This window comes from Scyliorhinus torazame, chromosome 29 (genome assembly GCF_047496885.1).
Source record: "Scyliorhinus torazame isolate Kashiwa2021f chromosome 29, sScyTor2.1, whole genome shotgun sequence".
In the NCBI taxonomy this organism is placed as follows: Eukaryota; Metazoa; Chordata; class Chondrichthyes; order Carcharhiniformes; family Scyliorhinidae; genus Scyliorhinus; species Scyliorhinus torazame.
The window spans coordinates 41,403,702-41,417,695 of NC_092735.1; the positions used below are offsets into that span (position 1 = coordinate 41,403,702).

The 13,994-nt window shown below is 47.6% G+C and overlaps 1 protein-coding gene across 1 annotated transcript in view; it reads left to right on the forward strand.

Moving 5' to 3' along the window:
* The window catches only part of LOC140403801 (uncharacterized), a 41,075-nt gene that overhangs the window by 10,137 nt on the left and 16,944 nt on the right, over positions 1-13,994 (forward strand). Inside the window, exon 3 of the mRNA XM_072491960.1 lies at positions 7,207-7,262. Coding sequence (XP_072348061.1) covers positions 7,207-7,262 — 56 coding nt within the window. The remainder of the gene's footprint in view (positions 1-7,206; positions 7,263-13,994) is intronic.

Consider the following 13,994-nt stretch of genomic DNA (forward strand, 5'->3'; position numbering starts at 1 on the left):
TGCTGAGTTTGCTAATTTAATTCAATGCAGTAGTGCTACAACTGGATTCAGTGGTCTTAAGCTAGAAAGGGGTGACATTTACCTTATGTTTCCTGTTCACTATGCATCGCTTCCTTTAACAAAACACAAGGGTCGGGATTCTCCGTTGCTTGATGCTGATAATGTAATCGCCGCTCGGGTGGAGAGGGGCCCTGACTCCCAAATTGGGGTCGGCGGCAGTTTGACACCGGTCAGCCATGCTCCGCCCCCTTGAAAATGGTATAATCGCTTTGGTGCCGCTGCAACAGTGTTGGCGCATCATCGGCAGGCCCTTCCGCGATGCTCCACCCCCAATGGGCCGAGTTCCTGACGGCGCGGGATACGCGTAGTCTCAGCGGTCGGGAACCTGGTGTGGCGGCTGAGGACTGCGTACAGTGACGCCACACTCGGCCGGGATCTGTGCCTCTGGCCGGGGGGGGGCTTCCACGAGGGCTGGGGGACTGGTGGGGGTGGGGGTGGCCATGTGGTAGCCTGTGGGGGGGGCCGGCGCCATATTGTACGGTGCAACTGCTGCAGGTCGTCGCCGTGCGCATACAGTAAAGAGTACAAGCTAGGAGCTGTTTCCATGCTGGCTGATACTTACAGCTCTGTCCAGCACTCGACTGACCCTGGGTGCAGGTCATGTGCTCTCACACATCTCTGTCTGGCAGTACCCAGTCCCTATATATTGACCTTATATGTGGCAAGCCCTTATACTACACCTCCACCACCACCCCCCACAGTCTTTATCCAGTGTATTTTAAGTGATAATAGTTTACGTTACGTTTCACATTGTTATTACCATCATACATTTACATTGTCATTCCTACATTATCACTACCCCATTTTCCCCTTCAAGTTGTTGAATTCATAGGTTTAGGTGGTCTGGAGGTCTGAAAACCCTTTCATATCTCTTTTGCACTCCTGTTGGAGGAGGAGGCTCTTTCACTGCTTTTTTTCAGTAGGTTTGGAGGTTGTTCTGGTATTTGGGTATGTTTTCATCCTTTTCTTCCATTCTTTCGTGTTGTACTGCATTTGGTTGGTGGTAGCTATGCTAACTCCTTTCTTCTGGAGTGGGCGACCATTGTAGTAATCTCCTTGTCTCTTTTTGCGCTTGCGTTGTTGTATGGATCATCGCAACGTATGTGGACGTTTATGTTTCAGAAATGGAACTATTGTTCCAACTTGTTTACTATTTTACCAACATTTTTGAGTACTTCTTATCCAGTTGCTTTTTGATTTTATCTATCATTCATTTAATTCCGGATCTAGTCTCCTAAATTGAGATGTTTTCAGGGATATCTGCGGAAGTCATATAAGTTTGACAATGTAACCTGGGCATTAAGTTCTGTTTGGAATCTTTCTTCCATTGTCACTGACTGCTCCTTGGACTCTTTCAATTCACTTGTCAGATTATCAGTCTGTTTCATAGAATTTCTCTTATATGCTTTTAAAGTCTGTATTTGCTCTTTGATATTGTATATTCCAACCTTCATATGATGGGACATTCATTGACATACTTACATTGGGCTCTCATACAGTCATTGGCAGCCTGACATCAAATTCATTGTTGCTTTTCAGATTTCCAAGAGATCGGGAAAGCTGGCACTAAAGGCGAGGTGGGGATAGCCGGCTCTACAAAGTAGATGCTTTATACAGCACTGCTTGTCTGCTACTCTTCCCTCCCCATTGCTCGATTTGCTGACTACCCAATTTTCGTTTCAAGTCCTGATCGTCAAGGGTTTCTGGTTGTAGCTTCCTGTTACTGGTTTTCCTCCCAGGCTGTCAATCTGGCCAGCTGCTGGGCAGTAAATGGAACAAGAATGATAATGAGGTCCCGCGCAGACATGGAGAGAATGTGCAAACTCCACACGGACAGTGACCCAAGGCCGGGATCGAACCCCGGGTCCTCGGTGCCGTGAGGCAGCAGTGCTAACCACTGCGCCACTGTGCCGCCCAAGGTGAGTATCTTTTAATATTTTTTCTTCTTTCTTCCATGAGATGTGGGCATCACTAGCAAGGCAGCATTTGTTGTTAGTTCCTAATTGCCCTTGAGAAGGTGGTGCTGACGCACCTTCTTGAATTGCTGCAGTCCATGTGATATAGGTAAACACACAGTTCTGTTAGGTAGGGAATTCCAGACTTTGACTTAGCGACATTGAAGGAAAGACTATGTAGTTTCAAATCAGGGTGGTGTGTGGCTTGGAGGGGAATGGCAGGTGCTGGTGTTTCCATGCATCTACTGCCCTTGTGCGTCTAGGTGGTAGAGGTGACAAGTTTGGAAGGTTCTGTCAAAGGGTCTATAATGAGTGCTGCAGTGTTTCTTCTATATAGTACACACTGCTGCCATTATGCACTGATGGTAGAGGGAGCAAATGTTTAAGGTGATGGAGGTGAACAGCTTCCTCTTGGATGGTTTTGAGCTGCTTTAGTGTTGTTGGAGCTGCACACATCCAGGCAGGCAGGTGCATTCCACCACACTCTTGACTTGTGCTTATGGACAAGCTTTGGAGAGTCAGGAATTGAGCTAGTTGCTGCAGAGGTCCCAATCTCTGACCTGTTCCTGTAACTACAGTATTATTATATGGCTGGTCCATTTAAGTTTTTGGTTTAAATCCAACCCCAGGGTGTTGATAGTGGGGGTTTAATGATAATGTATCGAATGTCACGGGAAGATAGTTTGATTCTCTCTTGTTGGAGATGGTTATTGCCTGGCACTGTGTGGCATGAATAATACTTGCCAATATCTGCCCAAGTTTCAATGTTGTCCAGGTCTTGTATATGGACACGGACTGCTTCAGTATCTGAGGAGTCGCGAATGGTACTGAACATTGTGCAATCATCAGCAAGCATCTCCCCTCTGACCTTATGATGGAAGGAAGTTGGTGATGAAGCAGCTGAAAATGTTTGGACCTAGGACACTCCCCTGAGGAACTCCTGCAGCAAGGACTGAGATGATTGACCTCCAACAACCATAACCATCTTCCTTTATGCTACGTATTACTTCAACCAGTGGCGAGTTTCCCCACATATTCCCATTGACTACAGTTTTGCTGGGGCTCCTTGATGCCACACTCGGCCACATGCTGCATTGATGTCCAGGGCAGTGAGTCATCTCACCTCTTGTTAGCTCTTTTGCCCGTGTTTGGAGATGGCAGTAATGAGATCAGGAGCAGAGTGACCCGGTGGAACCCAAACTGAGCATCAGTGAGCAGATTATTGCTGTAGAAGTGTCACTTGATAGCAATGTCATGACACCTTCCATCAATTTGTAGATAATTAAGAGGGGTGGTAATTGGCCAGGTTGGATTTGTCCTTTTTATGGACAGGGCATATATGTGCTATATTCCACATTGTCGGGTATATGCCAGTATCGGGTACATGCCAGTATCGAGTATATGCCAGTATTGTAGCTGTGTTGAAACAGCTTGGCCACAGATGTGATTAGTTCTGGAGCACAAATCTTCAGTACTACTGCCAGAATGCTGTCAGGGCCCGTAGTCTTTGCAGCATCCAGTGCCTTCAGCCATCTCTTGATATCAAGTGGAGTGTATTGAATTGGCTGAAGACTGACCAACTGTGAAGCTGAGGACCTCAGGAGGAGGCCAGGATGAATCATCCAGTCAGCACTCCTGGCTGAAGCTGGTTGCAAATGCTTCAGCCTTGTCTTTTGTACTGATGTGCTGTGGCAGCACGGTAGCATTGTGGATAGCACAATTGCTTCACAGCTCCAGGGTCCCAGGTTCGATTCCGGCTTGTGTCACTGTCTGTGCGGAGTCTGCACATCCTCCCCGTGTGTGCGTGGGTTTCCTCCGGGTGCTCCGGTTTCCTCCCATGGTCCAAAGATGTGCAGATTAGGTGGATTGGTCATGATAAATTGCCCTTAGTGTCCAAAATTGCCCTTAGTGTAGGGTGGGGTTGCTGGTTTATGGGGATAGGGTGGAGGTGTTGACCTTGGGTAGGGTGCTCTTTCAAAGAGCCGGTGCAGACTCGATGGGCCGGATGACCTCCTTCATCACTGTAAATTCTATGGTCTCGACCACTGCATGGTCTCGGCCAACGTTGTCTACCTCATACGCTGCAGGAAAGGATGTCCCGAAGCGTGGTACATTGGCGAGACCATGCAGACGCTGCGACAACGAATGAACGGACATCGCGCATCAATCACCAGGCAGGAATGTTCCCTTCCAGTCGGGGAACACTTCAGCAGTCAAGGACATTCAGCCTCTGATCTTCGGGTAAGCGTTCTCCAAGGCGGCCTTCAGGACCCGCGACAACGCAGAATCGCCGAGCAGAAACTTATAGCCAAGATCCGTACACATGAGTGCGGCCTCAACCAGGACCTGGGATTCATGTCGCATTACATTCATCCCCCACCATCTGGCCTGCGAAATCCTACCAACTGTCCTGGCTTGACACAATTCACACCTCTTTAACCTGGGGTTACCCCATCTCTGGATCTGTAAAGATTTAATCACCTGCTAATGGTCGCATTCCAAGCATTGTTTGGCATCTTTGAGTCTGGCTATATATGTGTTTCTGGAACATACCTCTTCATTCACCTGAGGAAGGAGCAGCGCTCCGAAAGCTAGTGACATCGAAACAAACCTGTTGGACTTTAACCTGGTGTTGTAAGACTTCGTACTGTACAATATCTTAAATAGTAGATACATTAAATAATTAAGCGAACACAATTACTTGAAGTCCCCTTCAATGTAGGCATCTCAAGCATCACCACACCTGCTCAGCCCGTACCAGCCTCCCCGAACAGGCGCCGGAATGTGGCGACTAGGGGCTTTTCACAGTAACTTCATTGAAGCCTACTTGTGACAATAAACGATTTTCATTTCAGAACTCTCCTGGGTCTGGTATTCTGTATTATGGAATTGTGTCTACAATTCTCTCTCTCTCCTCAGATTAGCGATACCAGAAATCCAACTCAATGTTGATAGAGTCCTTCAGTTAACCATACATAGAATTCAAAATGAATTGTGCTGACAGTCATTTCCTTCTCTCCAGCTTGTTCCCTACTCCTTAAAGAAAACATTAAAAAAATTATTCCGTGGGATGTGAATGTCGCCAGCATTATTGGCCATCCCTAATTATCCTTTAACTGTGTGTCTTGCTAGATCATTTCCAAGTCAGCCACATTGCTGTGGGTCTGGAGTACATGTTTGTCAGACCAGGTAAGGACGGCAGAGTTCCTCCCCTCACGGGCATTGTTGAATCAGATGGGTTTTCACAACAATCGCTGATAGTTGCCATGGTAACCATTACTGGGACTAGTTTTATATTCCAGATTTATTGATCGAATTTAAATTCCACCAACTGATGTGATGGGATTTGAACCAGTATCCCCAGAACATTAGCTTGAGCCTCTTGGATTACGAGCCCAGTGACCACTGTACCACCATCTCCCCTTGTCCCCATTATGGGGGGAGGGGTTCAAAATGATGTTCCTTGCCCATAGAGACTTTTAATATACATTGGCTGAACTATAATGTACTGTATATTCTTTCCTAGTCATCAGTTGATCACAATTTAATATGTCTGCAATAATTATTCACTTGCATCCACTAACTCTTTGTGTCAATATATGTCAAGAACACCAAGGTACTGGATGCTCCCATCCAAACTGAGGGCTACTGCCAGCAAAACAGAGACTAAATAGGATATAGTGCACAGAAACGAGCCGTTCGGTCCAACCTGTCCATGCCAGTGTTTATGAGCCACGTAAGGCTGTGGCATGGCAATATTGTCACTGGACTAATAAACCAGAGACCCAGAGTAATGCTCTGGGGATCCAGGTTCAAATCCGCCCCTGCAGATGGTGAAATTTGAATCCAACAAAAAGCTGGAATTAAAAGTCTAATGATGACCATGAAACTTTTGCCGATTGTCGTGAAAACCCAACTGGTTCACTAATGTCCGTCAGGAAAGGAAATCTGCCATCCTTACCTGGTCTGGCCTACATGTGATTCCAGACCCACAGCAAAGTGGTTCAGTCTTAACTGTACCCTCAAGGGCAATTAGGGATGGGCAATAAATGCTGGCACAGCGACGCCCACGCACCATGAACGAGTTTTAAAAAAGTCTCCTCTCACATTATCTCATTTAAATCTGCCATTGTAACCATCTATTACTTTCTCCCTCAAATGCTTCCCAACTGAATAATATCACTCATTGATCTCAGTGTGGGAAGCAGTTAGGATTATACATTTACTTTAATGGCGCTGGGCTGAGAAAGGAACAAAATCAGGAAAGATTTCCATTTCAGATTGATTGAGTTATAAGGAGAATCTGGATAGACTGGGACTTTTTTCCCTTGAACACCAGAAGCTTAGGGGTGATCTTATAAAGGTCTATAGAATAATGAGGGGCATAGAGAAGGTAGATAATCAACATCTTTTCAGAAAGGTCGGGGAGTCTAAAACTAGAGGGCATAGGTTTAAGGTACGAGGGGAGAGATACAAAAGGACCCAGAGGGGCAATTTTTTCACACAGAGGGTGGTGAGTGTCTGGAACAAGCTGCCAGAGGCAGTAGTAGAGGCGGGTACAATTTTGTCTTTTAAAAAGCATTTAGACAGTGATATGGGTAAGATGGGTATAGAGGGTTATGGGCCAAGTGCGGGCAATTGGGACTAGCTTAGTGGTAAAAACTGGGCGGCATGGACAAGTTGGGCCGAAGGGCCTGTTTTCATGCTGTAAACCTCTATGACTTTTCTGATCATTATCCATGGATTATCCGGCCACATAGATTGCAATTGCCTTTTCTGGTCCTGTATGTTCCTGCGTTTGTAGGATTTGGTTGGAAGTGGTTGGATGACTAACAATGGACATTATGACCTGTAAGGTGAACTGGCAGTCACCATTGCTGTCTGGGTGCACACATGATGAATAATTACCGTGGTTAGGTGCAGAAGGCCTGCCAGTACCTGTATGTAGAGTTAAATGGTAAAAAGTAATCGCTTTTAGAAGAGGTGGGTATAAAATCACTCCTATGAAAATTGACTGAGATGATATCAAGGTTTTAATCTTGTGGTTCAGATGACAAACTGAAGAATATAAAGTGATGTGAAACCCACACTTAACAGCATTACCTTGTCATCACTCACAAGTATTTGTAACATCTAGTAATGCATATTCCATTTGCTATTTTAAACGCAATTTATCATTTTAATTTAATAGTACATCAAATGGAATGTGGTGCAATCAGAGTCAGCATTGATGGGACCAGCTGAACAGTAAGTGTTGAGTACGTTTGGCATTTTCAGTTTGAGTGTTTTTAACAGGCAGTGTTGAAGTGAAAAATCGCTCTTTTTCTTCCAACTTCAGATTGGGTATAATACTGTCAATACGAGCAAACAACTTATCAAATGAAGCCTGATACAAGTTTAATTTGGTGACAGATATAATTAAAATATAGTGAGATCGTCAAGCTTTGCCTGACCTCTACAATGTGGCTTCTGTAGCCACCTAAATTGGCCAACTCCCGATTCAAAATGGCGAACGGCAAAGGCTGATGGGAAAGTCAGCCAACAAGACAGAAACCAGCGGCTGCAGGTTTGCTGTATATTTACCTCTGCAAAAACCAGACAACATCGATACCAGCGCCATCAGCATAACAAAGTAACTGCTATCTGCATACTGATGAGCAATCCCCGGGAACAATATGTAACATTTTTGACACACAAAGAAAAGCCAGACTCCTCGGCGCCAGCAGGAGCCAACACAAAGGAGGTGAACGAGCACCTCAAGACCGCCCATCGATCAGGGAACCACTCCAGTATTGGAAAAAATCGAACCAAGCGATTGGGACAAAGTCTTGGGACCAAGTACAGGGTCCGCCCCGAAAGGCGGGAAGCCCCTGGGGACTATAAGAATTGAGCCCCAAGTTCAAATCGCTCTCTTCTCTCTTCACCTCTGCGTCCTGCCCGGGTCACCCAGCAACACGAACCAACATTGACCGTGACCGGTGCAGTGAAGACCGACAATCGTAAGTCTTAATTCAATGCTTGCTATGAGATAGGCGCTCCTAGCTACCAATCCGTACCAACTTCGAATCCCACAGACTCAGAACCCGAACGATAGGCCATTTGTTCCCCTGACCTGGTGGGCCAGTCCAAAGTTAAGTATAGGCCTGTTAGTTGTAGAAGTAGCTTAGACGTAGAATTTGTGCATGAGTAGCGATTACTGTGTATAATAAATGTGCTTTGATTTAAGTCTTACTAATCGGTGTATTGGGTTATTGATAACTACTCGGACTTGAACCTCGTGGCGGTATCATAAAGATACCTGGCGACTCGAGAGCAAAGGTAATAAAACAGAGCAATTGAACCAAGTAGAAAATCAGCAACATTATTTGGTGACATCCTGACGGGACCCGATCTAGAAGTGGAAAACCACTTCCGGGAGAACCCAGAATTTGAATTAGAGATCCAATTGGGAACAGAAAACCACAAGTGATCAAGCAGTTCTGATCAATACTCATAGATCCACTTTGCAGCAGTCTTTGGAGACTTAGACTGTGCCCATTTGTCCCCAGACAACATGGCCAAATGGACCCGCACCCTTATCTCCCATGCCACAGAAACAGGACAGAAAGCCTGCACGAGTTATGATCCCTCAGAGGAGGCCCATAACGAGAAGTGGGTAGTGAAAAGATTGTCCCGCGCTTGGGAGCAATCTATACAAAGTAAACCCACAGTCAAGAATCCCGAGGAAAAGCAGGCCGGACCAGATATACAGGCAGTAAAAACACACCAGAACCCCGCATGGGTGAATGAAGGAAAGAACAGCCCCCCACCCAAGTCACAGGAGTGTTACAACTGCGGACAGTTGGGACACTTCGCAAGAGAGTGCAATGCCCCTAAAAAGCCACAGAGAGCCCAGCAGACAGGCACTCTGAGTAAGAAAAAGACAGAGCCCATTCATAGCGTTAGCGCCCGTTCAGATCAGATGGACTTGACCGGAACAGACTGACGGTGTACGGGCTCCCCCAGTTGGGTCTGCGGCACCCTTTGGGATAGGTCCGGACGACCGGTAGTTGCAGCAAAAATTCGGGGACAGCCCATCGAGTTTCTCTGGGACACAGGAGGGTCCCGCACCATAATAAATTCCTCCACCCTGTTTCAAAAAGACACGTGGCCCACTACAGCCACTATCACCCTCAGCGGCTTTACAGGCCACTCACAGCAGGGACACATCACAGCCCCTGTACCAATTCAAATCGGTACCATCACCACCAAGCACCCCGTAGTTTTAGTTGACCTGCCCCACACAGCAGAACACATTCTGGGAATCGATTTCATGAATTCCCATAATCTTTCATTCGATCCAGTCAACCAGTGTGTCTGGAAGATGGCAAAATCTGCAAGAGCCCCCGCAACGCTCAACATAGGAGAGTACGCGAACAAAATTAGCGCAGTAGGCAAATTGTGGTTCAACCCGACCACGCTTAGTACAGACAAGCAGGTTAGGGCAGTTCTGCAAAAGAACAGGGCAGCATTCGCATCCCCCAAAAGCACGACTGTGGACGGATGACTGGCTCCGTACAAATAACAGGACCTGACCCTAGACCCCCAAAACAATATGGATTTCCCCAAGAGGCCGAGGGAGAAATCTCCAAGGTAATAGAAAGCGTATTAGAGCAGGGTGTACTTAGATCAGTAGCCTGCACTAATAATGCCCCGATTTGGCCAGTGAGAAAGCCCGATGGATCATGGCGACTGACATCGATTACCGGGAACTCAACAAAATCACCCCCGCAGCAGCCCCCACAGTAGCAACAAGTCCCGAGGCCATGCTCAAGCAGGGACTCAATTCCCGATTCTTTACGGTTTTGGATGTCAGTAATGGATTCTGGTCCATTCCATTGGCAAAGGCGTGCCAGTACAAATTTGCCTTCACCTTTAAAGCACAACAGTACACGTGGACATGCCTGCCACAAGGCTTCCACAACTCTCCCTCCATTTTCCACCGACAGCTGGCAAATGGTTTAGCCAAATTCTCTCGCCCCGAATGTCTGGTTCAGTACGTAGACGACCTACTACTGCAGACAGACACCAAGGAAGAGCACATTGAGCTTCTGTCCGAACTCCTGGAACTCTTACATTCAATCGGTTGTAAAGTCAACCCCAAAAAGGCCCAGATTTTGGAAGAAAAGGTGATATATTTGGGAACAATTATCACACATGGTAAATGTGAGATTGAGCATAAAAGGATTGACTCGATTGCTAAATTGCCCCTTCCCCAGAACATTTCAGTCCTCCGGTCGTTTTTAGGACTGGTTGGCTACTGCCGAAACCACATTGACGGTTTTGCCAGCAAGGCAGCGCCCCTCTCAGACCTAAAGAAAGGAGCCCCTTGGGAATGGCTTCTGCAGCATACGGAAGCTGTGGACTCTTTAAACCAGGCACTCATAGCAGCCCCTGCACTACAAGTTCCAGACCCGCTTTCCCCTTACGCCATAGAGGTAGCGACCACAAACCGCACCCTTTCGGCCGTGCTCCTCCAGGAACGGCACGACCAGTTAAGGCCCATAGCTTACGCCTCCAGAATTTTAGATGCTGTTGCGCAGGGATTTTCAGCCTATGAGAGGCACCTGCTCGCAGTATTTTGGGCAGTGCAGTATTTTTCATATATTACCGGACTGAACCCCATCACAATTCTCACCGAACACACCCCCACCCAACGTTTACTGGATGGACGACTCAAGGACAGTACAGTAAGCCAGATTAGAGCAGCTAGATGGATCCTTCTCTTGTAGGGACGGGACATCACTGTTAAAGGTACAAAGACGCACACCTTTTTAGCCGACAACTTACAGTACCCCGGAACCCCCCCATGAATGCAAAATTATCTCTCCACACCACGACACAGGCCCCTTTATTGCTAAAACACCCCCCAGACAGATAGGTTGTTCAACCCAGAGCCCCCCGCACACGGACACGTGTGAGCCCATAAAGATCTATGTGGATGGATCTTCCACAGTCTTGGATGGGAAGCACATAACAGGTTGCGATATCTATGGCGAGGACGCGCAGGGACGCGCCCTCGAGGAAATATCGATAAAACTGCCAGGTCACTTAGGCGTGCAGGCAGCAGAGCTTGCGGCCATCGCATATATAGTGGAACACCCAGATTCCTTCCCCAGCCCAGCAGACATATACTCGGACAGCCTCTATGTCTGCAACAGTCTCACAGAATTTCTGCCCCTATGGAAAGCAAGAGGATTTGTTTCCGCAGACGGAAAACCCCTCCCCTCAGCCCCATTGCTCCGTCACATTTTAGAGAGAGCACAGAACAGGACTTTTGGGATAGTCAAGATTCGTAGTCACCATCGTTCCTCCCCCCCTGGAAATGTGAAAGCCGACGTACTGGCTAAAGCAGGTTCCAGGCATGGATACCTTTGGACACCCTGAAAGCGCCCCAGTGAGTGTAGTTCAGGTCTCACAGGCAAAGATCGAGGATCTAGTGGAGGCCCAGAAGCAGGACAGCAATCTCAGGGAGATTGTAAAAGGAAAATATCCAGCTCCCTATGAGAGGTTCAAAAATGCACTGACCACACATGACGGTGTGGTGTTAAAAGACACCCTTTATGGGGTTCCTGAACAGGACAGGAATCAACTGATTTGTTTGTTCCATGACGGTCATGGACATCAGGGAATCGATCCCCCTACAGCCCATCTCAAGCAGCTTTGTTGGTGGCCGAATTTAAAGGAAGATGTAAACCATTACATCGAGAATTGTCTTATCTGTGCCCTGAATAATCCGGACAGATATGCCAAAAAGGCTCAATTTAGCCACACCCGAGCCGTTAATGGCCCCCGGACTAACCTCCAGATCGATTTTATAGGACCATTGCCCCCTTGCAGGAATGGCTATAAATATGTACTTGTGGTAATTGACACATTTACAAAATGGGTGGAAGCATTCCCAGCCCGCACAAACACTGCAAAAACCACAGCCAAGGTTTTAACCCACCACATCTTTACAAGATGGGGACTCCCCTGCAGCATTGAATCAGACCAAGGTTCCCATTTTACGGGACGTGTCATGCAGAACGTCCTCACGATATTTGGCATCACCCAAAAATTCCACATAGCATACCACCCATAGTCGAGTGGTATCGTGGAGCGCATGAATCGGACCCTAAAATCCACCCTCAGAAAAATGGTCCAGCAAAACAACACCACTTGGGACTCAGTCCTCCCTTTAGAACATAGAACATACAGCACAGAACAGGCCCTTCGGCCCACGATGTTGTGCCGAACCTTTGTCCTAGATTAATCATAGATTATCATTGAATTTACAGTGCAGAAGAAGGCCATTCGGCACTTTGAGTCTGCACCGGCTCCTGGAAAGAGCACCCTACCCAAACTCAACACCTCCACCCAACACCAAGGGCAATTTTGGACATTAAGGGCAATTTATCATTGGCCAATTCACCTAACCTGCACATCTTTGGACTGTGGGGGGAAACCGGAGCACCCGGAGGAAACCCACGCAGACACGGGGAGGACATGCAGACTCCGCACAGACAGTGACCCAAGCCGGAATCGAACCTGGGACCCTGGAGCTGTGAAGCAATTGTGCTATCCACAATGCTACCGTGCTGCCCTGATGCTTTTGCGCTGATGTTTTTGTGTAATACAATTTCTACTTCCACAGGTTACACCCCACACACCCTCATGACCGGACGCCCCATGAAAGGCACAGAATATTTATTAGGTTTGGACTTGACCAGCCCAGAGGTGACGGCCCTCACACACGAGAAAGCAGTAGAGCAATTAGTTGAAAATGTTAAAACGGCTCCGCTAGCAGCCGCAGTAAAATTGGGCACCAGAAAGAAACAGAGCAAGGCTTGTTTCGACAAGACAGTGCATGCGACTGAGTACAGTATAGGACAGCAAGTCATGCTCTCCGTATATAACCCCAGCACATTCCTGTCACCAAAATACTCGGGTCCGTACTCCATTGCGGACAAAGTAAGCCCTTCCGTTGATAAAATAAAGTATCCCAACGGTAAGACTGCGTGGTTCCATATCAACCAGCTGAAGGCATACGGAACACAGTCTAACCACGCACACCACGTCATGCTCGACGCAGCACACCATGCCCTGCCCACAGCCAACGTAATCCTATCATCCCCCAACACGTCCAGCCCAGCCACGGACTCGACCTCGACTCCACCCCCAAAATATACACTCCGCCCCGGACGCCCACCAACTGCAGCAGCAGAGACAGCAACTGTGACTTGGACGACAGCCACAGCACGCCTCCCTACTATCCCCATGCAACAGGACCCACACACAGCGATTCCGACTACGATCCAAGTGATCCCTTCATGGTCACCTTCCTAAACAAACCCCACCACCGACCACCAAACTACCATGACGACCCCGATTCTGTCCCCACACAACTAGACACCAACTATTGGCACCGAGATAACTCGTTCCGACTCGTCCGCAACGACGAGAGCAACCCCACCTCACACCATGCAGCCCTTTCAGCCCTGATACACTCAAGAGTTTGGCACCCGGGAGAAGATGACGACCTTGGGTCTGACTCCCAAACCGAGAACCCCTTTGCGACCCTGTTTGCAACCGAGAACTGAGGTGTCCAGATGATGTTTTAAAAGGAACCGCTTGGGAGAAGTGGTGTCCTTTCTGATGGAACCTGCCGCATGTTTTATGTTGCTTGTAAGTTTGTTAAATGTTGTTTGTCAGACCGAAAAAAAAATTTCATGGCCCCACGCCTTTTCGGCCGAAACCTCTGAGGACTTGCCCACAGAGACTCACTATTGCCAGACACTAGTTCAGTGGAACTAGCTTATCTGCAGAGACTTGTTACGGTAATAGATGCCCGTTCGTAACTGCTGTTCTGGTTCAAGGAAAGAACCACTACGGCAGCCCCACCACGATGACTACATTTCTTGCCCGTTCTTGTCGGTTGCTCAGGCAGTGGAGAAACAG